Source organism: Saimiri boliviensis, chromosome 19 (assembly GCF_048565385.1).
Source record: "Saimiri boliviensis isolate mSaiBol1 chromosome 19, mSaiBol1.pri, whole genome shotgun sequence".
NCBI classification, from domain to species: Eukaryota; Metazoa; Chordata; class Mammalia; order Primates; family Cebidae; genus Saimiri; species Saimiri boliviensis.
In genome coordinates, this window is record NC_133467.1 from 26,808,517 (window position 1) to 26,835,761 (window position 27,245).

The 27,245-nt window shown below is 43.9% G+C and overlaps 2 protein-coding genes across 4 annotated transcripts in view; one reads left to right on the forward strand and one right to left on the reverse strand.

Annotated features, from left to right (window-relative positions):
* RXRG (retinoid X receptor gamma) overlaps window positions 1–27,245 on the forward strand; it is a 198,291-nt gene that overhangs the window by 31,781 nt on the left and 139,265 nt on the right. Inside the window, exon 1 of one of the 3 annotated variants that reach the window (XM_074389868.1) lies at window positions 15,529–18,782. The exons of 1 other annotated variant lie outside the window; for it this stretch is intronic. The gene's annotated coding sequence lies outside the window, so the exon portion shown is untranslated. Of the gene's footprint in view, window positions 1–15,528; window positions 18,783–21,855; window positions 22,185–27,245 lie in introns of those variants that run through there. One more of the 3 variants, XM_074389871.1, reaches the window with a different exon arrangement.
* On the reverse strand, window positions 902–21,809 carry LRRC52 (leucine rich repeat containing 52). Its single transcript, XM_003928069.4, has 2 exons — window positions 20,890–21,809; window positions 902–1,354 (listed from the first exon to the last, which is right to left on the reverse strand). The coding sequence occupies exons 1-2, from the start codon at window positions 21,509–21,511 to the stop codon at window positions 1,035–1,037; spliced, it is 942 nt and encodes a 313-aa protein (XP_003928118.3). The 5' UTR covers window positions 21,512–21,809; the 3' UTR covers window positions 902–1,034.

Genomic DNA, 27,245 nt, shown 5'->3' on the forward strand with positions numbered 1-27,245 from the left:
AGCAAAAAGGAAAACCTGGAGTGGGTCTTGGGGCCTGGGTTGAGCCGACCCTCTCTTCTCTCCCTTTCCTAGAACTGAGTGCAGGACATGCTTATGTACATGTGGCTGTTCTGTTTAGTACTTTGTGACAAACAGTAGCTCACAGTGCACAGGGCATGGACTTTGGCAGGTGTCCAGCAGTTACTCTGCTCTTACTGTGTGATTATGAGCTGGTGACTTCATCTCTCCATGCCTCAGGAGAATGATGGTAACAATGACCACCTGACCTTGTTGTTGCCCGCATTAGCCCAGGGGGAAATGCATATAAAGCTAGGCATAATGCTGGGCACTTGGGATGGACCCAGTAAGTGGTGGCCACTTCTATATGGCCAGGCTTATATGACAAACCCTTGGTTGTGCTGCTAAATATTTATATTTCCTATAAAGGAAAGAACATGGACTTTGGGAGGCTGTGCTATTTACTAGTTGGGTGACCTCAGTCAGTTATTTAACCTGTTCAGGCCTCAAATTTTCATGGTAAAATAATATCAATATTATAGGATCGCTGTGATAACTATGAGATGGAGTGTGAAGATGGCCCATGGACACATTCCATTAATGTTAGCTCTTATCATTTCCTTATATTTTTCTCCATTTGATTAATGTTAACCTTAACTTCCACTTAAATTGTTTGATCTTTAAGGAAGATCTTAAATCTTGTATTTCTTGTATCCATCCCTCCAGCCCTTAGTTTGGGGACGTAATAGGTATTTATTAAACACAAATTGGCTTACTTTTGGGGCAGGCTTTCTTGATATTTAGATGCATCCAACAATATTTCTAGATTTTGTTCTACCCCATCCTGCTGAGCTCGAGGAGTCATCCTTGGGCTGGTGAAGTGGGAAGGGAACAACCTGTGAACTGGCCACCAGAGATTTTATTCATTTTACTAGTAGGTTTCAATGTCTATGACAGCTCCAGGGTGGTGGGATGGGGAGGGCAAGAGAGAAAGCAGGGAGCCTGGGGGAGGCACATAAGATGGTGGTCTCAGGCAACTAAATAAGCTGAGGGAACTCCTGGGATGAGGTCGTCTGGGTTTGAAAAATCCGCCTGCCGACTTCCACCCTAGTCCCGGCCTCGTCCTCGTCCTCTTCACTCGACTTGCGGCGGCTGTTCTGGCAGAGCACAGCACACACACCTGTGAGCCAGGCGGCCACAGTTCCCGCGGCGAAGATGCAGAAGCCGATGAGCAGCAGGAAGATGTAGTCTTTGAGGTCCAGGTGCGTGATGCACATGTACCGGAGTGGGTTCCCCACTCGTGTGATGGGCCACCCTGTCAGCTCTGTGGGCTCCACACATGTGGCATTTAGATCATCTAAGAAGAAAAACACAGCAGGTAGGGTGCTGAAACAGCATGACTCCCAGAGTCCTAAGGCCAAAGGGGATCTGGAGGAGCCATCTGGACCCTCACTGCCCAAAGTGTGGTCTGTGGGCCAGCAGCATCGACATTACCTGGACCTTGTTAGAAATGCAGACGCTCAGGACCCACCTGTGACCTCCTGAATCCGAATCTGCATCTCAACAAGACTTTCAGGGTAGCTGTTGCACATTAGAGTTTGAGAAGTACTGGGCCTAGACTGTTCCTTGTCCCCAAACTTTGCTGCATTCAGGCCATGAAAATGCTTCTTAAGGATCCTCAAGGGAGGTGAGGCCACAACAGGGGTGGGGAGGTTGGAAGCTTAGGCAGGATTGCCACAGAGTGTTGACATGCCCCTGTTCTTCACCAGTCACCTTCCTCTTGCCCCTCCCTAGCCTCCATCCCAACTTTCCTTCACCTTCTTCCTTTTTCTTTAGCAGTAGCTGAGTCTAGCTTGGCACCACTAGCATCCCCCAAGAGCCTCACAAGCCACTCAACTCTAGGGAGAGATAAGATTCCCTTGAAATGTTTACTGTGTTTTACCCACTCCCCACTTTCCCCCCATGACAAGTCAGGGGAGCTCAGGGTAAAGAGGTTGCCAATGGGGAAAGCAGTTCCGCTTCTCAGTGGTGATGTCATCCATCACTGGCTGATTATGTCATCGACATGAGTCTTCAGTCATTCTTAGCAGCTGACTCAGCTTCCTGGCTACTTCTCTCAGCACCTGCCCATATCTAGTGCCATGGCCTTCAGTATGTAACAGAAAGAAAAGTAGGCTCTGAAGCTAGACAGGCCAGGATTCTAATCCAGACTCTTACTTGCTGATTTTGTAAACTTCAGCAAAATACTGGATTCTCTCTCTGAATTCCATTTCCTCATCTTAGCAGTGCAAAGAATGATACTTCTTCCCAGGGTAGTCAAGAGGACTTATCAACATAGGTAAGAAGGCAGGTGATTGTGCCTCGAGCACAGAATCCTTGGAGCCCTATCATTGGCCCTGCATTTTTCTAACTCTGTATACTCTGCCATGCTGAGGCTGAGTGCTTGTGGTGAGGTGTAGGTATCCGGCACACACTAGATCCTTGAGCTCCAGCTCGGGGCTGAGGCCAGGGCTTGAGACAACCACAAAGAAAATTAAAATAGCAGCCAGTATTCGCTAAGCTCTTACTATGCACTAAGTGATTTACAAATATCTCATTTAATTCTAATAATAACCTTGAGGCACATAATATTATTTTCTTACAAATAAGGAAACTGAGACTCAGGAGATCCCACAACTCGAAGGTTCTAGATAACTGCAGGATCTAGATAGGAGAGAGAAGACAGAAGACAGAAAACCAGTGTGAGCTTGTTTTGCATAAGTGGGATTTGCAAACAGGAGCTATTGTGGAGAGGAGTTTCCTCAAAACTTCAGAGCAGGAACTGCCTGACTAGTGAAAACATCACTATCCTTGGTGACCCAGGATGTTAGGAAAATCAGGTTCAGTTATGGAAATCCTAATGGGCACTGGAAGAAGCCTTTAAATTAAAAGTACAGAAGTAAGTTGACTGGGGAAAAGGCACTTGGGCTTGTGGGTGGCTGAAAAGAGCTGTCCTCTTCACTTGGACACCATTGCCTTCCTCTTGCTTCTGTATCAGTACACCTACAGCAAAGTCATTTTGTTTTGTTCAGGAAGATGGCCTGAAGTGTGTAATGCTGTTTAGGACTCACTCTCAGAACAAGTTGTAGATGCAAGAGGGGAAGCCAGTGCAGCAACTGTGTCATACCCATTGTTTGTAATGATTACAGAGGAAGAGAGAGGAAGACACCTCTCTCTAGACTGAGTATGGGATAGTGGCCCTCAGGGCACATCTGCCCCACCAGAGGGCTCTCAGATAGAGGGAAAGGAGTTGAGCACTGAAGTCACAGGAACACAATTATGCCTCTGGACTTCTTTCCAGTCAGCCTGGTTTGAGGACCTCTGTGGCTTTGCCCAGGAGGACTGAGCATGGGGCTCCAATGAGCAGGAGAGGCGCCTGGGAGCTGGAGAGAGAGAGAGCTCAGGTCACCTGCCCAAACCATGGGAGACACATGAATCTATAAAGAAAGATGTATTTGAGAAAGGAAAACATGGGATTTGGAGGGTCTGGGATGTGTCTAGGGGGGTTTATCTCATTCTATTTTTAAAAAGATTGGGCTTTCAAATTGCAGCTTGGGCGGCAGAGATGAGACTAAACATCACACACATTTCCCCATTTTGGAGCATTAACTTTGAAAGGAGCAATTAGGCAGTGATTTTAATGCATTGTTAGGCTGCTAAGTGAGGGATGTGGGTGGCTTTGTTGGGAGGGAGGCCTGGGTTTCTCTCCCGCTGAATTCTCTCCCCCTCTTCCCAGTCACAGTCACTGCCAAGATCTGGGCTCTCCCCTCCCAGGCTCCCTATCTCCATTGTTTCCCTTTCCCAGCTCTGGGCCATTTCACACACTTCTGCCAAATTGCCTTCCCCAAGAACAGCTCTTCCCAGGCAAACTCTGGCTCAAAATCCTCCTCTGACCCCCTGTGAACTTCAGAATAGCACCCAGACCATCTGGCCTGGCATTCAGAGCCCCTCAGCATCTACCTCTTCTCTCCTCTTCCCCGCTTACTTCTCAGCACTGCTGGTAACCTTTGCTCCAATCAAATTAACTGCATATTATGCCGTGATTACATCTCACCCTTGCCCACATCTGTAGTTACCTTTGTTACACTGCTCTTTTTGTATCAAACGCCTCATACCCCTGGTTTTGCAGGATCATGTTCTTTCCATCTTTTAAAATCTAGCCTAAATGTGTCTATTCTGAGGATACCTTCCTCAACCACCTTGTCTTCAGAGCTCAGAGGATATGTGATTGTTCCCACTCGTGAACTCGTCCCCAGCATTTCCTTGTGTCATTCTTAATGTACCGATCACATTCCATCTTGCATGATGGTTATTTACAACGTGCATCCTTTCTCCCTTACTAGATGGACTTTTAGCTCCTAAAGGCGTAGACATGTCTGATCATTATTGTTCTTGTCCATAAGAGCTAGGATTCATTGACCAAATTGGGTAATTCGTAAAAATGGGGGATTTTCTAGTATTTTTTTTTTTTTAAATTATGAGATGCTAGGTTAATCCTACTGTTTTGGTTTAATTCTATAGAAACACTCTCTGTAATTTTGATCCTTTGAAATTTCTTGATAATTTGCTGTATGGCTGAATGTAAGGTCAATTTTAGTACATTTTCCATGCGCTGCAAAAAAATTATACTGTAGATCCTCTAATAATGCTGTTTCATACTATGTCATTTTTGTTGCAATGTTAATGAGAAAAAAAAAATATTCCAGCCAGGGCCAGTGTCTGTATGAAGTTTATACAGGCTCCCTGTGTCTGCATGGGTTTTCTCCAAGTGCTCTGGTTTCTTCCCACATCTCAAAGATGTGCATATTAGGTGGATTGGCGTGTCTAGATTGTACCAGTCTGAGTAAATGTAAGTGTGTATGTGTGGCCCCCAATGGAATGGCGTCATGGACAGGACGGCCTCCCACCTTGCACCCTGAGCTCCCAAGACAGGCTTCAGCCACTCACAACCCTGAACTGAAATAATTAGGCAAATATTATCTTAATTGTTTGTATGAATCTTTCTTAAATGTTTGTATGTTTCATATTTCATTGCTAAATATTAGAAGCATTTTTTGGATCTTTATTTAGAAATTTGGTGATGTTTCTGTGACTATAAATAAGCTATAGAAGCTTAAGTCTTCCTTATATCAATTAGCCTATGGTGGAATTCGTTTTGTTATATGTCATTTGCTTAAAGTGGCAGTTTCCAAGAACCTATTGATATTAAGTGAGGACTTACTGTATTCTTCGTTGAGTACATTGTTCTCAATGTATGTCAGTTAGGTTGTGGTGGTGTACTAATTTTCTATATCCTTATTGACTTTTTATTTATAAACATCTATCGTTTCTTAGTTATTATTAGACTATTGTCTACTAGTCCCAGTAATTATGTAAAATTACCAGTTTTTGCTGTGTATTTGTCCACTCCATAGATTTCTCTCAAGTTTTGCTCTACGATTTTTTTTTTTTTTTTTTTTGAGATGGAGTTTCACTCTTGTGGCCCAGGCTGTAGTACAGTGGCACGATTTCGGCTCACTGCAACCTCCAGTTCCCAGGTTCAAGTGGTTCTCCTGCCTCAGCTTCCCGAGTAGCTGAGATTATAGGAATACACCCCATGCCTGGCTAATTTTTATATTTTTAGTAGAGATGGGGTTTCACCATGTTGGCCAGGCTGGTCTCGAACTCCTGACCTCACATGATCCACCTGCCTTGGGCTCCCAAAGTGCTGGGATTATAGGCATAAGCCACTGCACCCAACCTTGGCTTTACAAATTTTAAAGCTGTGTTATCGAGTGCATACAAAGTTATAATTTTTATATCTTCCTGGTAGAATTACCTTTATGTCATTGACCAGTATCTTTCATTATCTCTAGTAATGCTTCTTGCCTTGAAGTTTACTTTGTTTAACATTAGTATGGGTGCATTGAATTTCTTTTTGGTTAGTGTTTTTATTGTGTATCTTTTTCTGTCCTTTTACTTTTAATCTTTTTTTTCTTTTGAGATGGAGTTTCGCTCTTGTTACCCAGGCTGGAGTGCAATGGCACGATCTCGGCTCACTGCAACCTCCGCCTCCTAAGTTCAAGCAATTCTCCTGCCTTAGCCTCCTGAGTAGCTAGGACTACAGGCACGCACCACCATGCCCAGCTAATTTTTGTGTTTTTAGTAGAGACAGGGTTTCACCTTGTTGACCAGGATGGTCTCGATCTCTTGACCTTGTGATCCACCCGCCTCAGCCTCCCAAAGTGCTGGTATTATAGGCGTGAGCCATCGTGCCTGGCCCTACTTTTTATCTTTCTATGTTCCTATATTTAAGGCATACTTTTGTAAGCAGTATGTTTTGTTTTCCTAGCTGGGTTTTGTTTTTCATCCAAGCAAGCAAACTTTGTATTTTAATCAGCCCATTGACATTTAATGTAATTACTGATATATTTGTCATTATATCTAGCATCGATTTTTTTCCATTTGTCCCACTTATTTCATGTCCTTTTTCTAACCCTTTGTTGCCTTCTTTTTTTTTTTTGAGACGGAATTTCGCTTTTGTTACCCAGGCTGGAGTGCAATGGCGCGATCTCGGCTTACCACAACCTCCGCCTCCTGGGTTCAGGCAATTCTCCTGCCTCAGCCTCCTGAGAAGCTGGAATTACAGGCATGTGCCACCATGCGCAGCTAATTTTTTGTATTTTTAGTAGAGACGGGGTTTCACCATGTTGACCAGAATGAACTCAATCTCTGGACCTCATGATCTACTCGCCTCAGCCTCCCAAAGTGCTGGGATTACAGGCGTGAGCCACCGCACCCGGCCTGCCTTCTTTTTTTATATATAGAAAAAAGTCACTTCTCTTCCTTTTCTTTAGCTCGTTAACCATACCCTCTTTTCCTATTCTAGTATACTGTCTTTACAGGTTTTATACCCATCTACCGATCCTGGAGTGCCTGATATGTGTTATGTACTATATGAGATGCTTTACAAAACTAAGCTCTAAGCTCTGCTCTTGATCCATCCCATAGGGTAGTTTTAATTATTCCCATGCTATGGAATGAATAAACTGTACATCAATTCTTCCTTCTCTGGCTTTCTTGGTTTCCTTGCCTCTCACACAAGGGGTTAGCAAGTACTGTTGTACATGCTGTGCACTGCAGAACTCCAGGAGGCTCCATTTATATTAGAGACAGGTGACCCAACTTTATGCCATCCCTTCCCTCAGCCTCACTCCAGTGGCCCAGGTCATTAATTACAGTGGTCATTAATGTTGAACTTCTTATTGCAAATAGTTCCTAAGGAAACATAAACCACCATCTGGTTTATTTCTGTACACAATATTATTGCTTAAAGGCAGAAAACCTCTTTGTCAGAATCAGATGCATGGAGAAACTGTGTGTCTGCGGCCTGGAACCACACGTATTAGCGTAGAAGCCTAGAAAGCCTCCCTTTCAGAAAATAGTCTTGAACCCTCTGTTTATAAGGGGAACTGCCTCTTTCCTTGGTCTGCAGGAGGGACTGCAGTTCTGCCTAGGGTTCTGCTGCAGGTTGCTAGGGGCTTAGTGCCCCCAAAGGAGCCAGGCCATGGGCAGCCTGCGCTGAGCCCCTGTGGCAGCTTGCTCAGGAACCTTCTGGACTGACTGGAGGGGATGAGCATCTAGGCGGTGGCAATGGAAAGCAAGAGGGTTGAATCTGAAGGTACTGCAATTACCTCTCAGTGAGTAAATATGTTTCTGTCAGCTTAAGCAGTTTTTCAAGCACTTCATCAACTTCTACCCTGGACCTAGAGAAAAGCCTGATTTCCCCATTTTTTCTTATTAGGCCCCAGTCCACCCAAATATCACTGGATGTAAAATGCTTTGCCTTCTGTTCTTTGCAAGCTAAATTATGTTTTTTTTTGGTCAAGGAAGTTGATTTGCCACCTATTCATTTGTCTGACTCCACTGATTAGATTACAGATGCTATGAGGATAGGGATTTTTTTCTGTTTTGTACACTGACATCTATCAGGATGCTGGAGTGCAGGGTGTGTTTGTTGAATGAATTGGTTGTTACTTAAATCCTTGGGCTCACTGTCCTTTACATAATGCTTGGCTGGAAGAAAGGGAACCTGGGTGGTAGAATATGACAGGTGGGTCAGCTGACCTCTTGGACTGCCTCAGACACTCTACACTGGGTGAATACCAATCCCTATGAGTGTGAGGAGGGTTCAGTGAGCTAAGTGAAGCTCCAAGGAGGCAGGAGTGGATGCTCTCTTGGACCAAATGGAGGTATAAACCTTGAACTGGGAAGGGCACCTCCTCTGTCCTCTAAGACTGAAGAGAAGGAAACAAGAGAAAGAGTGTGAGGATAAACCATTGCAGACATGATATGAAAAGGTAATTAATTATTATTATTTCCAAATTGCTTTTTGACAACTGTTTAAGAGCAGAGATCCTTTTTTTGTACCCTTGTATCCTTAGTGCCTGGCACATAGTAGGTGCTCAATAAAGGTATGTTGCATGCCAGGGTGAATTATTGGTCTGATCTCCCATAGCACTTTAAAAATGCTCATGTCTTTGGCCTGCTGTTTAGGACAGGTTCCCCAAATGAATTTGAAGGAATCAGAATTATATATTCTGTTGTACTGTGGGTGCCCAGAGGAGATGATTCCCTAGAAGGAAACCTAGGCTGGGCAATATGGCTGCTCAAGAACACCAAAGCTAACTGGCCAGCCAGGCTCCCTTCTCAGATCCTCATGCATGAACCTATGAGAATTTCAAGTCCTGGCACTGGCTTCTACCTTCACCTTTCTGGAGCTCCATTTACTCATTGCCCAGCTGTCATCCAATGATGGCATAAGCCAGTGGTCAGCAAACTACAACCTGTGGGCCAAATCCAGCCTGCTGTTTTATAAACAAAGTTTTATTGGAACACAGCTTTCCCATTCTTTTACATATTTTCTAATGCTGCCTTCACCCTAATGGCAAAGTTGAGTAGGTGCAATGAAGATCCACAAAGCCTAGATAGAATATTTACTATCGGCCTTTTATGGAAAGCGTTTGCTGACTCCTGGACTAATCCATCCCAGGCACCTTAAAACCTTAAGGATTTGTGTTATTTGGGCTTGTACAAAGTACTATTCTTATCTGATATTCATAATTCCCCCCCCCCGCCCCTTGTATGTAGAGTCTATAGATTTTTAAAGGGTAAAAGTGATTAATAGACTCATGGAACATGTAGATGAGACCTTGATGTTCAGCAAGTTCAACCTGATTATTATTGTGTTTTACAGGTGTTTTAGGTTACAGAACTGATCTTGTGTATAACTGGTTGCATATGGTCATGATTCAGAGGCAGAAAGCTTTCTTTTTCTCATAATTCCTTCCCATGTGCTTGTCAGTACCCAGAACTCAGTGGGAGATGAAACCTTTCATTTCACCAATAAAATAACACTCAAAGTGTAAAGTTTTCTGAAAAAGAAGCAAATGCCTTAATCCCTACTCAGGGGTAGCCCCCCTGCTACCACCTCTTGGTGGGGTGAGGGGAATAAGCTGTATGATGGGGCTGGGGGCTGGAACCAGGTGCTTCTTAGAAGTTAAAAATTAAATTTTTTTCTAGTTCTTCTAAGTTTGGCCTAGAGCTGGGCCTGCTTAATAACTACCCAACTGCTCAGAAAAATCCAGAGAGTAGATAGTTATCCTCATGGAAAACAAACCATTCGTGGAACCCCAGGAGCTGAAGGGCACCACCATTCACCAGTCCACCAGTCCACCAGGAAGAAACATGGGAGTCCTGTTTGCCTCCTTTTTCACCCTCCATGTTCAGATCATAAGCAAACACTGTTAGTCCTACCTTCAAAATATGTCCTGATTCTGACCTCTTCTCATTACCTGGATCATTGCCCTGGTCCCTGCCACTGTCCTCTTTTGCCTGAACTGTTTTGGCCTCTGAATATGTGTCTTTGCTTTTTCCTACAATCTCTATGTGGAGACAGCAGTGGGAGTAATTTGTAATCACAGATCATGTCACTTCCCTGCTCAAAATCCTTCCATGACTTTCCATCACACTTAGAATAAAATCCAAAGCCTCTCCATTGCTTATCTACCCTATGTGATCTGGCCTCAGTAATTTTCTACCTCATTCTTTTCCTTTCTCCTCTTCCTTCACTCTGCTCCAGCCATACTCACTAATATGTCAAACTCATACCAGCCTAGGGCCTTTGTGTTCATTCTCTCCTTGGCCTAGAAAGACCTTCCTCCTCCCTATATAATATTAACATGACTTCTCTCTCACTTTATTTCAGTTCTCTGCTCAAAATCACCTCTGTAGCCCCACTGAGCCTGAAAGTTCCTGCCTTGTTCTCAATCTCAGGCACACTCTTCTCTTCCCCTCTCTTATTTTCCTCCATGACACTTGTCATTATTTAACATTATGTCAAGTATCAATTTATTTATTGTCTTCTTCTCCCACTAGAATGTAAATTTCATGAAAGCATGTCTGTTTCTGTTCACAGCAGTATGCCCCATGCCTGGCCAAGGCACTGGCATCTGATTGGTACTCAGTAACTGTCAGTGAATGCATGTACTCAGATAAAAGTCTGGGTTCTTTACCCCTTTGTAAATGTCATGTAGGGATAACAATGCCTGTGCCTCACCTCAGCCAAATGCTGTGACCAAAGCATCTTGGCTGTTAGAAGAAAATGCTTTGAAAATTACAAGGATTTGTCTAACATGACTTTAATTACAGTCTTAACTATGTTTTCATTGGATGCATCAGATTTTTAGTAATTCTCTTATTTGGGTTGAAGAGAAGGCCAGATTCACCTGTGTGATCAAAAAAGCTAACATTGGCCAGGTGCAGTGGCTTAGGCCTCCCAGCACTTTGGGAGGCCAAGATGAGCAGATCACTTGAGGCCAGGAGTTCCAGACCAGCCTGGACAATATGGCAACATCCATCTCTACTAAAAATAAAAGCATTAGCTAAGCATGGTGGCACAAGATTATAGTCCTAGCTCCTTGGGATGCTGAGGATCACCCCAGCCTGGTAAGTTGAGGCTGCAGTGAGTTGGGATTGCACTACTGCACTCCACCCTGAGTGACAGAGTAGTAGGAGTATGTCTCCAAAAAAAAGAAAAAAGAAAAAAACCCCACAGAAACTATCATTGCATATGGGCCATGCAACAGGTTAGGTGTTTTTTATGTTACCATCTTGGAAGCTTTAACACCCGCTGAAGACCTCAAGAGTTCTGGGACGCCCAAGTTGAACTCCTTGCCTCTGCTCACCCTGTTTGTTTCTGCAAACTCGCACTGCTTTACCCCTTCTCTGCATCTCACGTGAGAGTCAGAATCACAACCAGGCAAGAGTTTGTAACAACAATGACAGCTAGCATTAACTGAACATTTACTATGCACAGTTCTAAAATCTTCATGTGGGTTTTTTTTTCATTTAATTATCACAACTTGAGGTAATAGGCACTATTTTATCTGCATTTTGCAGATGAGAACCTGGCTTGCATGGAGATTGTTGCCCACAGTCAGGTAGTTGGCAAGTGACAGAGGCAGGATGAAAAGCCAGGTGGCCCACATCCAGAACCCACCTTAGTGTTGCCTGCTAAAGTAGGATGTGAGCATCCCAAGGATAATGGATATTTTATAGTCACCTAGTTGATTAGTGTTATGGAAGCATCATAGAAAACATTAAAATATGTACTTTATAGGTGTAAAATCATTCTTTGTCTTTTACCTCATTGAAAGAGAAATATAGGCACCAGGTGGTCCCCTCATTTGTATTTGTCCCCCATCATCACACTCCCCCATCTTTGCTTACCCTCACCTCTGCAGTCCCAGAGGACGGAGGGGGTGCCACTCCCCTTTCAAGGATTACCTCTCCATTTGGTTCTGGAGACCATCCATCGATTTCTGTCCCCTTGGTATTTCATCCTACCAGTGACTTCCCTTCTTTCCTATATCTTTGTCCTTTTTCTCTGCATCAACTCTTTCCATCAGCAGATAAGCACATAGTTGGATCTCTTTTCTCCTAAAAATCCTCCTTCTTCATTTGTTTTGTCTCCAGCTAGCACCCTATTCCCTTCAGTCCACAGCCACTCTTTCTAGAAGAGTAGTTAACATGGTTTACTCCTTCTTGTCTTTGATGTTCAGCCCATAACTGATTATGGATTGTTGTTCGCTCCTACCACGCCAAGGGAACTGCGCAAGACATCAGGGATCTCTGGTGCTAAATCTGATGGACAGTTTTCAGTCCTTATCTCACGTCTTCCTGCTTTTTGGAACCTTTGGCTTCCATGAATTTACCCTGTTCTAATTTGCTTTGTTTGGGGGCTCCTGCTGTCCTACATGGGTTGCTCTTTCTTACTTGACCCTTTGGTATATTGTATTCCCTAAAGCTTCTGTACTTGGCCCTTATTATCCTCATTTGAAACTTTTTCCTGATTGATCTCATCTTCTGTTAGGTTTCAATGATCACTAGTGAGTTGATGATCTCCAAATAATACGTATATTTTATGGCCAGTTCTCTATTCTGAATTTCAGGCCAGAACATTCAAATGCCTAGTGATTTACAGGGACCTCCCACTCAAAGAGGTCAAGATGGGACTTGGCTTATCTTCTGACTTCCTCACTGCCCTCCTCCAAGTGTGTTTTTGTCAGGAAAGCCCCAACATTGTCCCAAGCCAAAGTCTTGCGAGCTGCTGTTGATTTCTCCCTTTCCTTTATTTTCTGTATATCATTAATTCACTCAGGAATCACTGGTTCAGCGTTTTCTCTGTGTCAGGCCTGTGCTTGTTTCTAAAGATTCAGATTTGTTCTCATAGAGCTTCCAGTCTATCAGAGAAGACAGATGTTAAATAAATACACATTTATTAATTAGAATTGTGCCAGAAGTTACACAGAGAGCACAGGAAACTATGAGAGGAACTAGTTCAGTCCCAAATCCTGTTGTTTCTGCTTTCTAAATGGTTCCTTCTCCAATGTCTATACCTCTCCTCCTCACTGTTGCTCTAGGCTGCCATACTGTCTGGCTTGAATGCCTACAGGAGCCTCCTTCCTAGCCCTACCTCCAGCTCGCTGGCCTCCCAAGACTTCTTAAGATATATCACATGTTCCCCAGAAAATCATTCAAGGCCCTTCCTAGCTGGGCCCCCATCCTTTTTTCTAGCTGCTCCATCCATTGTAGGATTAACTCAAGGATGAGGAGCTTTTCACCTTTAAAGATGAGGAAACTGAGGTAGGCTGCTTTGGCCAGACTTGAACTGCTGTTTTCCAGAGTCCTGAGTGAAGCTGGGTGACCCGAAGGGCCAGGTGTAGAGATCTGGCATTTCTGAGCTTGGAATATCCTTCGATCACCTACTTACTCTCAGGGATTCAAAGTGGCCTGAGTTGGGGAGTGTGTCAGAATCACTCAGGGGTTCCTAAATGTCCTATGCTTGCTGCTCCTATCCCTTCTTAGATTTTCTGGGTGGCTTAGGGATCACTGACTCAGTTGCACTCCTCTCAGCCCTCTCCTTGCCCTTGGAAGGCTGCTCTTCTGGCTTTCAACAGCCTTGGAAGCCTTGAAACTGCCGGCTGCCCAGCCATTTTTTTTTTTTTTTGGGCGTTTGATCTTTAATTTCCCTGATGGAGGACATGGGTAAGCATTGATAGTGGAATAATGCGAGGACCTGAATTCATTCTGGAAATCTAAGTTTGGGCACAGTTGTGGATGACTTTGTACTTGGTAGGTTGAAATGGGGCCATTATCCCAGTACAGCAGTCTTGAATACGGGATGATATAGCCTTGTAATGAAAATAAGATGTTCTCTGCTCAAAACGCCCTCAGAATGACTTGGACCTGAAGCAGCACATGACTCAACCCATCTGCTCCCTGCAGATGGCCCTGAGTAGCTTTGTCCACTGCCTCTGCAGCACCCTTGCTCAAGCTCCTTTGATGTGTGGGCCCCACCATCAGGCTCATTTAGGACTGCAGAAGGCTATAAGAGCTGACACAGAGGGGACTGTGTCCTCAAACTGCCCCACTCTTGCCCCTGGTAGCCTGTCACTTTCTGAATTCTCACTGTTTCTGGTTGTTCCCTGTCAAATTGCAAATGCTCCCTGAGGGGTATTTCAAAACACTAGTCATTAGCATCTCAGAGCAAATTGATTCATTTACTAATTGGAACAACCACTAAAGGTCCAGAACACAGGCCATTGTTCTAGGGTTCCTGAAAAGTGGCCTAAGGACCACCTGCAGGAGGAGTTCACTGAATCAGAACCCCAGGGCATGGGACATGGGACCTGGGTTTCTTGTGCTCATTAGAGTTTAAGAAGCACTGTTTGAGCAGGTCTGGCCTGGGAGGAATGTCTGGGGCAATGAGTTCCTTGGGGTGGAGGCATTGTTTTAGTGAAGTTGAGGGTGCTTATATAGGAAGTGGGAGAGTGCAGGAGTTGGAGGCACCTGCTTCTTAATTGAACTTCCTAATTATGTGATGTAGCTCTCATCACTGGGAACATCTCCACCTCAGCACTTGCCACTTTGCACTTGCTCACCTGGGACACTGCCTGCTGAGCGCTGCTCTCCTTTCACCTCTTGTGTGCTAATCTTTCTGTTTAGGTGCATAGGCTACCAGCTAGATGAGGTCTTTGAGAATAGCTAACCCGACTCCTTTATTTTAAGGACAGGAAAAGTGACTCTTGAAGAAGGAAAGTGACTTTCCCCATATCACACAGTGGCATTTCTGGGATCAGGACAGGGCTTCCTGGCTTTCAATTCTGTCTCTTGTATCCTAGATTATCTTATTCAAGACAAAAATTGTAACTTTTTTCTCTGTGCCACCTCAGCATTATAATGCAATGTTGGGCACATAATGAATATACAAGAAATGTTTCAGAGTTAAATGGATCATGCTGTGCTTGACAGCAAAGAAATATGATCGCATCAGGGAAAAACATTGAACTTAAGTATCAGGGTATCTCTGTGCTGGGCTTGTCTCTACAGCCGCTTACCTGTGACTCTGGATTCTAAAGTTCGACCTTAAATATCCTATGTTAAAAGTCTACCCTGACTAGTATGGTAGCTACTAGCCTACATGGCTATTTAAATGTACTGAAATAAAAGAAAATAAAAAATTTAGTTCATTTGTACTAGCCAAATTTCAAGAGCTCAATGGACACATGGCGGCTAGTGACTACTATGTCGGACACCATACATATAGACCACTTACTCCGTGGCAGAAACTTCTGTGTGACAGCATTAGACCAGACTTTGTGGTGGAGGAGAACAGATGTATGAAGCCAGGTTTTGTATGTTGTGGAGCTGAGTTTGAGTTTTTGAGAACATCCTGAAAGCCATTTGACCCTGTCCCCTGAGGGAAATCAAATATCCTGGGAAGAACTCAATGACCATTCTTGCCTTCAAATAGCATTAATGACTGGAAAATAACAGTTCTGGCTAGGAATTAGTCCTCCTACTAACCTGGGCCAAAAAGGAAATGGAATGTGTGGGGCTGTTTTCAGTCTGTATTGATCAGGGCTCGGTAGAGCACCCTGGCCAGAGACACACAACACACCACCATTTCTGCTGTAACTTTTGTGTTTAAAAAGTGATTATGTTGGCTGGGCGTGGTGGCTCACGCCTGTAATCCCAGCATTTTGGGAGGCCGAGGCAGGTGGATCACGAGGTCAAGAGATCGAGACCATCCTGGCCAACATGGTGAAACCCTGTCTCTACTGGAAAAAAAAAAAAAAAATCAGCTGGATATGGTGGCGTGTGCCTGTAGTCCCAGCTATTTGGGAGGCTGAGGCAGGAAATTGCTTGAACTTGGGAGGCGGAGGTTGCAGTGAGCCGAGCTTGCGCCACTGCATTCCAGCCTGAGCAAGCAAGACTCTGTCTCAAAAAAAAAAAAAAAAGTGACTATGTTAACTCTTTGAGAACTGAACACTTTACAGGACATCTGGTGAGTATGCCATTGGAGAGTTTCTTTTGATTCAGACCTTTGATAATAGCACCAAATCTCTTGCCAACTTGAGAAAGTTTTGATATTCTTGTTTGGTGTAGCCTTATGATAAAATAAAGTGAATGAAACACTTGGCTTCTTTTACAGCCCCTCTATAGGGGGGTGTCCTTAGCTAAAATGTGACGTAGGGAAGCATATGATATTGCCTTCATGTCTTTTCTTTTGAGAACTCTCCACTTCCTTCCTGCCTCTGTTTCCTTCAAGGTTCCCCACTGCTGCAGGATTAATCTTAGCTAATCAAATTCCCAAGAATTAACTCCTCCTTCTGATATGAGAGCTGATAAAGGCTTAGGGGCACTTGTGTTATTCTTCCAAGGAGTTCATGTGTTTTTGCAGGGTCTTTTTCAAGATTATGACACATATTTGGGACCCAAAAGGATGAATCTCTAGTGGCTAATTTCAGCTTAGTGGTAGACAGTGGATAGGGAGACCCTGGGCAAAAGTATTTATTGCTCAGTTATACCATGTCGGTGATGTCTTTCTCCCCAGGCAGGAGAAAGTTGCCTACACATTCCTAGAATGTTGCCTACACATCCACACCTGCCTCTGGAAGTGGAGCTTGTCTTTAGATAGAGCTTTGGTTCTAGATTCAGGTGACTCAGGAACAGGCACCCTGCTGCTGCTGGTCCAGCCGCAGGTCTCATGGCCCAGGCTGAGAAAGCCTTGATCTGAGCTTCTGCTTTTGTTCTCTAGGGTCTGAACCCCCATGTTCTAAACTTATCTAATAATACCCAACTTAGCCAAAATGTGCAAAGGTGTGTCCTGTCCCTCCAGGATTCTCCTTGCCCCATTTTATTAGGGATTAGAGTCCTAGAGGCAGCTGCCCACCTTCCCACATCCTGTCTGTATTCCTACCTGCTTCTCTGTAGTCCTGTTTCTAGACAGGGTGCATTGTCCTCTAACACCACATTTGCCAAGCCTTCCTGAAGTCCACTGCTTCTCTGAGGGACCACTTGACTGCTTTCTGCCATTATACTCTCTTAGTATCCTGTATCTTTCCTCATCTACCAATCATTTGTTTTTTGATTGCTTATAGTGTGTCAAGCTTAAATGCTAATGGCACTTCATAAATGTTCTCATTTCATTTTATGACAGCCCTAGGAATGTTGGTTCTATTATTATCCTTGTCTTCAAGATGAGGAAATTAAAGTTCAGAGAGGTTAAGTAACTTGTCTTATATCCTACAGTTAGCATCAGGGCTAGGATTATAACCTGTTGATTTTATTCTAAAATCTGAGCTCTCAACATTGGGCTCTGCTGCCGGCAGGGTGGCTGTCCTTCATTGCCTAGAGTACAAGTGGCTGTCCTAAGTGCCTGTTACTCCAGTAGGCACATGCTGGCTTCGTTTGTCCTGCCCTGTTTTGTTCTGTTACACCCAACTGAACTATGACACCGATATATGCAGATGACCCAGAGTTATGTGAGTCTCCATATGCAGCCTCAGGTTTCTTGGTTAGTTACCTACATGAGCACTTGTTTGACACATAGTAGGTACTCATAAGTATTTAAATAGATGAATGGATGAACTCAATTGTAGCATGGAAGTCCTTCATTGTATTGTTTTTCAAGGAATATATATATATACATGTGCACTCTCATATTGCCCTTAATATTACGCCACAGTGAACATTTCCCATTGCTAAGGTTCAGTATTTCCTTGGGTCTAAAATGAACCTGTTTGTGAACTGGATTGTGTCTTATAAACAACCAGGTTGCTCAGCTTATTTCATAGAAATCTTCCTATTTCCTGAAATGTGCACATATGTAGAGAGATTCCTGGGCTCCATGCTAGAATGTGCCAAAGATCACCATTTTGATAACAGATGTGGTGTAAATACATGGACTTCAGTTTGAGAGTTCACCGAGAATGTTTGCCAATAGTGAAGATATTTTCACCTAGTGGAGATCATGAATCATCATAGGACAGTCAAATGAACTCAGTATCTTTTTTTTGCATGGAGGTCTGGCTACAGGGCAAGTGAAGCAGCTAATGAATTCTACTGTATGTGTGTTCAACTTTATGGGCATGCACATATCTGTTCATGTGTATGGGCATGAATCTGTACATTTATGTATATGTATGTAATATGTGGGTGGGCATGTAAGTAGGTATGTATGTATATATGGTATATACGTGTAGGTATGTAACACATGTATGTATATATGTGTATGTATATATGGTATAAACATACATGGTATATGTAAATCTTTGCATATGTGTGTGTGTTTGTGTGCACATTTGTGATTGTATGTGTGTATGGGAAGGGAAAACCAGACTGATTAGGGCCCAAATGAGAGCCAATGCTAAGGTTAGATTTACCCTTTAGGAGTTGGGGTGGACTGGGGTGAAACCTGGGTTTGCAAGGGAAGCATAGGCATTTCAATGAATTTATGATGGTTAGTGCTTATTATCCAATGAAAATGATCTGGAGTCAGTTCCAGGTGGCAGCCAGTTAAAAAAATAAATCTGAAGTTTAGATGCTGTAGCCGTATGTTTGTAATACGACTTAAATTTATAACTAAACTCACTTAGAGGATGACAGTTATGTAATTTGAGGATTTATGAGATAGTATAGCCTTGTGGAAAAAGACCTGCATTTGAAATCAAGGGATTCAAATAACTTTCCTGCCATTTATCAGCTGTGTGATTTTGGGGAGGTCAATCTATTTTCTCATTCAAGGATAGGGTTAAAAATACTAATCCTTGTCTCCTCCACAGGCTGAGGGCAGAAATTTCAGTGTTGTGTGATACTCACACTAAAGAAAATGAGGTACCATTGTGGAAAAATGGAGGGAGGTGAGTAAATTGGCAGTTGTGGGCGCATGTGTGGGGTCCCATGGCTGTGGGACAAAAGCTTTGTCTATCTCACAAAACAGACTCTTCATTCATGTTGAGCTTATGAGCTTGACAACATAGACACTCCTTTCTGATGTCTTGGAAACTATGCAGTGAAAAAGAAATAATTCCATTCAACTGTGGATTGAACTGAAGAGTCAAGGAGTCCAAAGTGGTCAGCCTGAAAATTCTGAGAAGATCCAACTGTGCAAGCAGAAATTTGATGAAGGGAGGTGAACTGGGAGGTGAAATAGTAGTAGGCTTAGGTGCTGGGGTGGAAGCCAAGCTATGTCACTCTTGTCAGCTGGGGTGGGAGGTCCCCCTTGCAATCTGATGGGCTCTATTCAAGAAAAAGTGCATGTGTGGTAGTGAGGGGCAAGAGAAGACAGCACCCGTCCACAGGCGGATTTACAGTAACATGGACAGGGGAGAATCCCCTTTATGGACCATATGTTATGCATGAGGATGATTAATATTGGCCCTCTTTGATAGTGCTTTCTAGAAACTATCACAGCACCAGTTTTGGAGAAAAGTAGAACACATTATCTCTGGCTCCTAGAGATGGTGTTGCAGAGAGGCAGGGCAACCTACCCAGGATAACTGCTTCTGTGTTCTAGTCCTGTTGGAAGGTGGTCTGACAAAGTTAGTTCCCTTTGATTTACTCTAACAACTGAAGTTGAAATATCTGGCAGTAGGGCCGGGTGTCTAAGACACAACATTTAAGGAGGCACTGACTCGCAATGTCAATCTCAGTGCACTCACTCTCAGTGCCTCCTTAAATTTTGCCTCCTAAAAGCCCTGCTGGCCTCATCCCAGTCCAGACTCTGCCGTGAGGACTTTTTGAGACCTGCCCATTGGGAGGCCAGGAGGGCACGTTTTTCACTTGCTGTCACTACTTGGTTCTCTCTCCCCAGTTCTTCCTGACGTCTGTCATTCTGGCCAGGATTATTCCTAGGATATTGCTACCTGGGCAGGACTTCATGGTGGAAACTTCAGGACTTTTATGAAGCCGGCTCTATGAAAACATTTTCAAAGGCAAACACCCAGGGAAAGGAGAAGATATGGTTTTAACAGGGTTTGATTTTCTACCCAGAGTCCAATTTTGCTGGATTACGTCAGTGGCTCCAGGCTTTATGTGAGGAGTTATTTCTCGTATTTCTGAAGCTCTGACTTTCCTGAGTAAAGTACTATTATTGGGGGAAGAAGAATTGGAGGATAAGGACGAGACAGTAAAGTCCCTAAGACAAATAGGGAATGAGGCACAGGGGCCATGGCAGGTTGGGGAGGACAGTGAGTAGAGTGGCAGCAAGGAGCTTGGAAGCCTTCCAGATAAGAGTTGAGCATCTGTCTGTAAGACTAGAATCTCTCCGCTTGACACCGGGAGCACTGGGAACCCTTTCCCACTGATTCATGCCATTCTCTCCTTCTGTAGGGGGCCGGCATCTTCAAAACAAAGCAACTATCAAAAGCTCTTTCTTCCTTCTCCCCTCCTCCCTCTCTCACTGTCTGGGTAGCTCACACGCCCTTCCTTCCATCTGCTTATGAAATTTTCCCTTCTATATATCATACTCTTATTGAATTCTCTACTGCTTATGAATGACTGAACTTACTTTTTGATTCTGGAAAAATTCAGTTGTTGAATTAAACAGATTAAAATAGTTTACCAACAGAATACAGTGTCCCTGTATTACCTTATCACTTTGCAATTAGAGTACTTTATCGTTTCTACACACATCATACATTTGATGCAACTCTGTACGTTAGGTAATATTATTGTCCCCACTTTATGGATTAGAAAACCAAGGCTAGGGAGAAATGGTGACATTTTCAAGGGTAGCCAACTGGTAAGTGCTGAGTTTGGGATCAGAACTCAGCTCTTTGAATTTCTATTTCAGAATTTTTTCTTATTGCTTCTCCAGTCAACCCAAGGGTGGGCCCTGCAGAGTAATAAGAATGCTTCCAATCAGCTTTACCCAACTTTCTCACCCACTCTGAGCATCTTTTGACTTCACCTTTTCTGGAGCCACTTCAATCACATCCTCTTCCCCACACCCAATCAAGCCCTCACCTGAGGGGTCCATATGGGACACTATTAAGAAGATGGCGAAGTCCAGGAAAGAGCAGTTGCACTTCCAGGGGTTTCCACTCAGAAACAGGGTCTCGAGAACAGGGAGGTGGTGGAAGGCATCACTGTCCAGGGTCTGCAAGCCGGTATTTCTGAGGTCCAGGTACCTCAAAGAGGTGGTGTTGGCAAAGGTGAACTTGTGAAGCGATAACAGGTGAGGGTTGTTGGCAATGTTCAGCTGCACCAGGTTGCTGAGCACCGAGAAAGTGAATGGGGAGATCGAGGTCAGGTTGTTGGAGCTGAGGTCAAGGTAGATGAGTTTGAAGACCCCGATGAAGGTGTAATCCATCACCTCTCGAATCCGGTTGTTCTGACAGTCCAAATAAACAAGGTCACTGAGGAGTCCTAGATGCATTGCTGGCAAACTAGTGATTCTGTTCTCGTTCAGGAACAGCCTCCGGGCGTTCAGGGGTATGTCAAGTGGGTATTCGGTTAACTGTCTCCCTGTGCAGATTACTTCTTGGGCTTGACACAGACAATTATTTGGACACTTTGACCCTGATACCAGCCCCATTCCAAAGGAAAAGAGTAACCACCCAGGGCCAGGGCCTGAAGCAAGGGACATAGTAAGAAGCCACAACCACCGTCCTTCCACCTTCCTGCGGGCTCTGTCCCTCTGATCCGAAGGCTGCCAGTGGGGGAGTGGGGCGGGGGAGGGGCGCTGGAAAGAACTGTAACACTTTAGCTTTGTGCAAAGCAATTTTCCATTACAGGAGAACTGAACAGAAATTGAAACGCGAGGCTCACTGCCCTGCCGCCCAGCTTGGTGGCTCTGCCACTCTCTCCCAGACTGCCGCTGGAAGCTTGCCCATTTGGCAGCTTTGAAAGGTCTCACCCTTTCCCTGTGTTTGCAAGTGAAGGGGAGCCAGGGGAGAACCACATGACAATGAGGTGGCCAGTTGACACCTTTGTGATGTCAGCAGCCTCAGGAGACTGTCTGGCTGAGGGAAAGAGATTCCTCTCTCCTTCTGGGTGGTGTGGGGGTGTTTTGTGTATCTTGGTAAGCTGGCTGGAGCTCCCTGGGGAAAGTTGGGGCCTCATGGGTAGGGGCCTGCAGCATGCGTTTGTCGGGGACCAGGCTGGGTTCAGTGTGTGGATATGTATGGTATCTGTACCCTCTCCCCATGGAGCTGTAGTAGAAGATTAGGTGACACTGGACCCCCTAATCTGCAGGCCATAGAGGGAACGTGGGACATCTCCAGGCCAACTCCTTTTCTTACTGATGAGCAGAGCTTGAGGTCAGTTCTCAGCGTGGGTCTTTTCTTGGGTATTGATTTGAATGGGTGCCAGTTTTTCAGTGTTGTCAGGAGCAGATGGGAAAGGGGGTGCTTCCTTTGAAATGAGGCAAAGGAAATTCCTCTGATAAAGTGGCACTCTTTTAAGACTTTATTCCTAGGATGTATACATCTCTCTCTGCATTTGGAACATATATATATGTGTGTATTTTATTAAAAAACTTTTTGAACAAGTATAAGCTACGCCTCCTAACACAAAACCCAAATGTATATTTAAAAAAATCTGAGTGCAACAATAGAACTATTTTTTTTTTACCACTCGTATTCTCCTAGGACTTTTAAAATAGTGCCTCTCTAGTACTTCCAGTGTGAGTTTATATTCATTAATTACTTGTCAGGTGATGGGAGTCTTTTGGAGGGAGGGATAGAAAACCTGGAAGGTGAAGGGTTGCATCAGGCAGAAATAAAACATCTGAGGGACTGAAATTTTTATTTTTGGGAAAATTGGGTTTCATTTTTTAAAAGCATTCATGTATAACTGAGTTGTGAATATTAATGACATATTGAAACCTACCAGTGACTGGCACCTGGTATGTAATAAATGTATAGTGAATGAACGATGTGAGAATGTCTCTGGTGGTTTGCTTCCTTCTCTTGCTTCTTTGCCAAGACAGAAATTAATAAAGTCAAATGGATTTGTGGCTGGTTAGCTAATGCTTGATTGTTTACTTACTCAGCATTCCTTGGGTGACTGGCTGTGAATTAATATGATGACTTAGGCGTGTTTACCAAATTGAAAGTGACCTTCTTTAAGTAGACATTTCAAATACTTAAAGTAATGACCCAAATGATAGCTGTACTAATTGAAGCATGACTTAATTGATAGGGCAGCCACCCTTTCCTCATAATTAAAACAAATTCTATTAAAAAAATAAGTTCCTTCCTAGATCTTACGTGATTGCCGAGGAGAGAAACCTGGCACATAAAGTCTATAGAAAAGAATTAATTTCCAGAGTGACTGCTCTGGGAGCTGTGGCGAGGATGTGTTTTGTGGGTGGAGTGTGGCAGGGATGGTTTGTTTGGAAGGGCTTTGTTTTCTGCTTCTGTTTGATGAGAGATGATCACTGATTCACCTGCCAAATCACCATGGACTGATTTTGCTGATGCTTCACCTTTTACGCCTTTCTCCCTCTTTCTGACTTTCCCTCTTTCCTTCAGTGAGCCCCGTCTTCAGGTTGCCCTATTTCATTTCCAGCCTCCTTATCCACACTAGCTTTCTCAGGATTGTAGCCTCAGGATTGGACTTACCTGTTTGGCTGTATGGTTACAAGTGCTCTACTTAGAAAAGCCTTAGGTAAATATATCATGCTAAAGGTTATTCATGGACACTAGTCAGCTGTGCCTGATTCTGGAGTGTTACCATTTTAACAAAGCACTATGAGTGGTTTAACCTCAGGGAATATTCCTTTTGTTTGAGGTAGCCGTATTTTTTTGATCCTGAAGTCTGGACACTCACAAGCTTATTTCAGCTTTGCCAGGTTAGACCACATCTCTAAAGTGTGTACCTCATCTCTAATGTGTTTACCTTTATTGAGTTCAATAAAGAATAAGTAGACTCGACAAAGGAGAAATAGAAAATGTGGCATTGCTTGAATTACCTGATTTCAGAATCTTAAAGAAATTTTGTTTTTGAAGAACAGCTTTTGAAACTATTATTTCAGAAATCCTGCATTGGGAAGTCCTAGATAGGCTGTTTGCCCTTGGTTGAAGTGCTTAATTTCTTGGGGCTTTATTTCTGTCATCTCCATATTGAGGTAAATGAAGTAGATAATTTCCAAGTATCTTTAGGACTTCAAATTCCTTCATAACGGAAAGGTTTTAGGCACCATCCAGCAACCAGCAGAAGTATTTTGGGGCCAAGAGGAGAGCCTTCCTACTCCTTCTAATCACACTATGTAGCCCCACCTATCAGGTGGTTGCAAAAAGGGAATTCTCCCGCCCCAGCAAGCAGCTCATGCAACTTCAGCTGCAGCATGGTTGCCCTTAGTGTGTGCAGCTGTTTTATTAGCCTGTCCCTTTGCCTTGGGTAGCTGGTGTGCCCATCCTTCCAGGAGGACAGGTGGAGTATCAAGTGAGCAGTTGGAGGGGCCCCTCCTATCTCATAGAACCGTGCTAGCTGACTCTGCTCTCAGGCAGGCTCCTATTTTTAGCTATATCTGATGGAGGCACTGTCCTCCCAGCTTAATGATCCCTCTCAGGTGCCATCATGCCTCCAAACAGCTCTCTGGTGAGCCAAAGGACAGGTGGGCACAGCCCCTGATATCTTACAAGGAAGAGGCCGGGTGACATAGGGCAAAGTGAACACAATTGAGATACTGAGGCAGTATGACTTCATGACCTCTAAAGGCCTTGACTTTCTTTCTGTAAAACAAGATAGAACATTCTCCAAAGGATTTCCCAGTTTTAAAATTCCATCAAGCTTCGGTTGTGAAGGGAGAGAACAGATGATTGAAGCATTAAAACCCAAACAATCAAGACAGAGTCAAGCGATTACAAAGCAGACCATGAACGTTAGCTAGTAAATAGTCCACTCAGCTGCCTGGGTACAAGTGCTAAGGGATATTTAATTTCGGCATGCTTTTTTATTTTCTGAGGAGAAAAACAGCAGAAGGAAATGCACGTGCCATTTTATTCAGTTGAAATTGCCAGTGTGCTCAACTTGGGATTTACATGGGGTTAGCAATGTAGGGGCAAACAAGTCAGTACTTTGGTAAACTGCTCCCCAGGCAGGGAATGTTGTGGGTTCAGGTCTAAAGAATGTCACAGTCTCAAGGACTTTGGTGTAGGAGCCACTTATGGTATCCAGTTCACTCCAGACTTTCGACACTGCCTCGGCCTTCTTCAGCAAAGTCATCTCTCAGCAGGTGTGGGGCTTCGGGACCATGGTAAGCAGATGAAAATGAACAAGAAGTTCAGCCTGAAAGTGGAAAAGTAGTTCCAAAACATGCCGAGAGGGCGGAGGTGTAAGGGCTAAATATGTATGTATCTGTCTATTCATGAGCCTTGGTTCTGTTTGCAGTGTCAGCTGCTAGAAACTATTTTTGTCTTTTCCCTTCAGGCTGCCGAAGTCTCCACTCAGGAGATCGGACCCTAACAGAGTAAAGGCCAAAAGAAACCGCTCTCATTTCTTGCATTCCCCAGGGATGTCTTTGATTTCCAGGCTTCATCCGCATTCTACACTTCTGCAGGATTCATGATCTAGAGGAATCCAAAGGGAAGCCTGTAAACTGTATACCCTTTTTAGGGGCAGAATTGGATCATGTTTTCAGCTTATAGCAAATCAATGTATTGTTGCCTGTGGCTTGGCTGATGTGTAGCAGTCCTTATGCCTGAAACTTGATTTGTGACTTTGCCAATAATGGCAGCTGTCTAAGCCCATTGATTTGGGAAGAGAATATGGATGCTTTATAGGTGCCTTGTAGATTTCAGTATGGGAGAGTAAACTGGTGTAGTGTGAGCTTTATAGTGAGAAGACTCGTTACCATGTGACTTTGGGCACACACCTTAGCTTTTATGAGCTTTGATTTTCTCTTTGGTAAAATAGAGATGATGAAAATTGCTTTTCCAGTGTTGTTACAGAGATTGCCTGTGATTTAAGGCAACATGATAACCACCATTTACTACTTACTCTGTGTCAGGAATGTGATCCTCCCAGGGACCCAGTGAGTCATATTGCATGACCCTCATCTTATGAATGAAGACAGAGAAGCTCCAAGAGGTGCCACTCACCCTTAGGCATAAAGCTGGTGAGTGACGAAGGCTGTATTGGAACAGGAAGTTTTACTCCTGGGCAGAAGCCCTTAACTACTGAGCTGTACTACAACATCATGGGCAAGTGCCTCAGAATGCTGATTATTGTTTTCATCAGATCCATGAAATACATAGTCTCACTCTAGCCCTAAATGGTGCCTTGTCCCCACAGCAGCTCAAACTACTGTTTGTAAAACGCTTTATTTATGCTTTGGGTTTCCTTGTCTTTCAGAAGGCTTATGACACTTTTCAGGCTTTAAGTTCATATATTAACTTTGAAATTAAGGTATATATATATATATATATATATATATATATATACACATACACACACACACACACACACACATAAACAGATATATAAATTTTTTCTTTTTGCAGGTAAAGAAACTAAGTGGAAAAACAATTTGCCTAAGCTTACTCAGAAAATGAGTGAATATCTAGGTACCTAGGCTGGTGAGAATGTAGCTAGATTGCCTAATGATTTTGAAAGGCGATTTCTTTTCTGGCTGGGCTGGCTGACAAAGAAACGAATGGAATGATGCGATGAGGGCTATCTCATCACAATATTCCTGAAAGGACAAAAGAACAAATGGAGCAGGAGCAAGGGGATTCATAGGAAGAAGGCTTGCTCTCCTGTGGGCCTTGCAGAGTATCGGTACTTCCCACCTAGAGCTCATGAATCTACTTCTACAGATAACCTCTTCCTAGCACTTTACTTCCTGGACACACTGAAGAAGTTACCTTTAAGGCCTGGCCATAGTTCCAATGATGCCAAATAGAAGAAAAGCAGATAGCTCAGTGGTCAGCTTTTGGATCTATGCTTTCACTTCTGTTGCCAGACATGCTCCCATTTGAACTCTTTTCCACAAGAGCCTCCATGATGACAGATGTGGCAGAGGCATCCCTTCCTCATCTCTTCCTGGTGTTCTTCGATTAGTCTAAATATCAGAGGCAGCCTGGTGCAGTGGCTCATGCCTATAATTCCAGCACTTTGGGAGGCTGAGGTGGATGGATTACCTGAGCCCAGGAGTTCTAGACCAGCCTGGGCAACATGGCAAAACCCCGTCTGTACAAAAAATACAAAATCAGTCAAGTGTGGTGGCACACACCTGTAGTCCCAGCTACCCTAGAGACTGAGGTAGGAGAATCATCTGAGCCCGGGAAGTTGAGGCTGCAGTGAGCTGTGACTGTGCTACTGCATGCCAGCCTGGGCGATGGAGTGAGGCCCTGGCTCAAACAATAAATAAATAA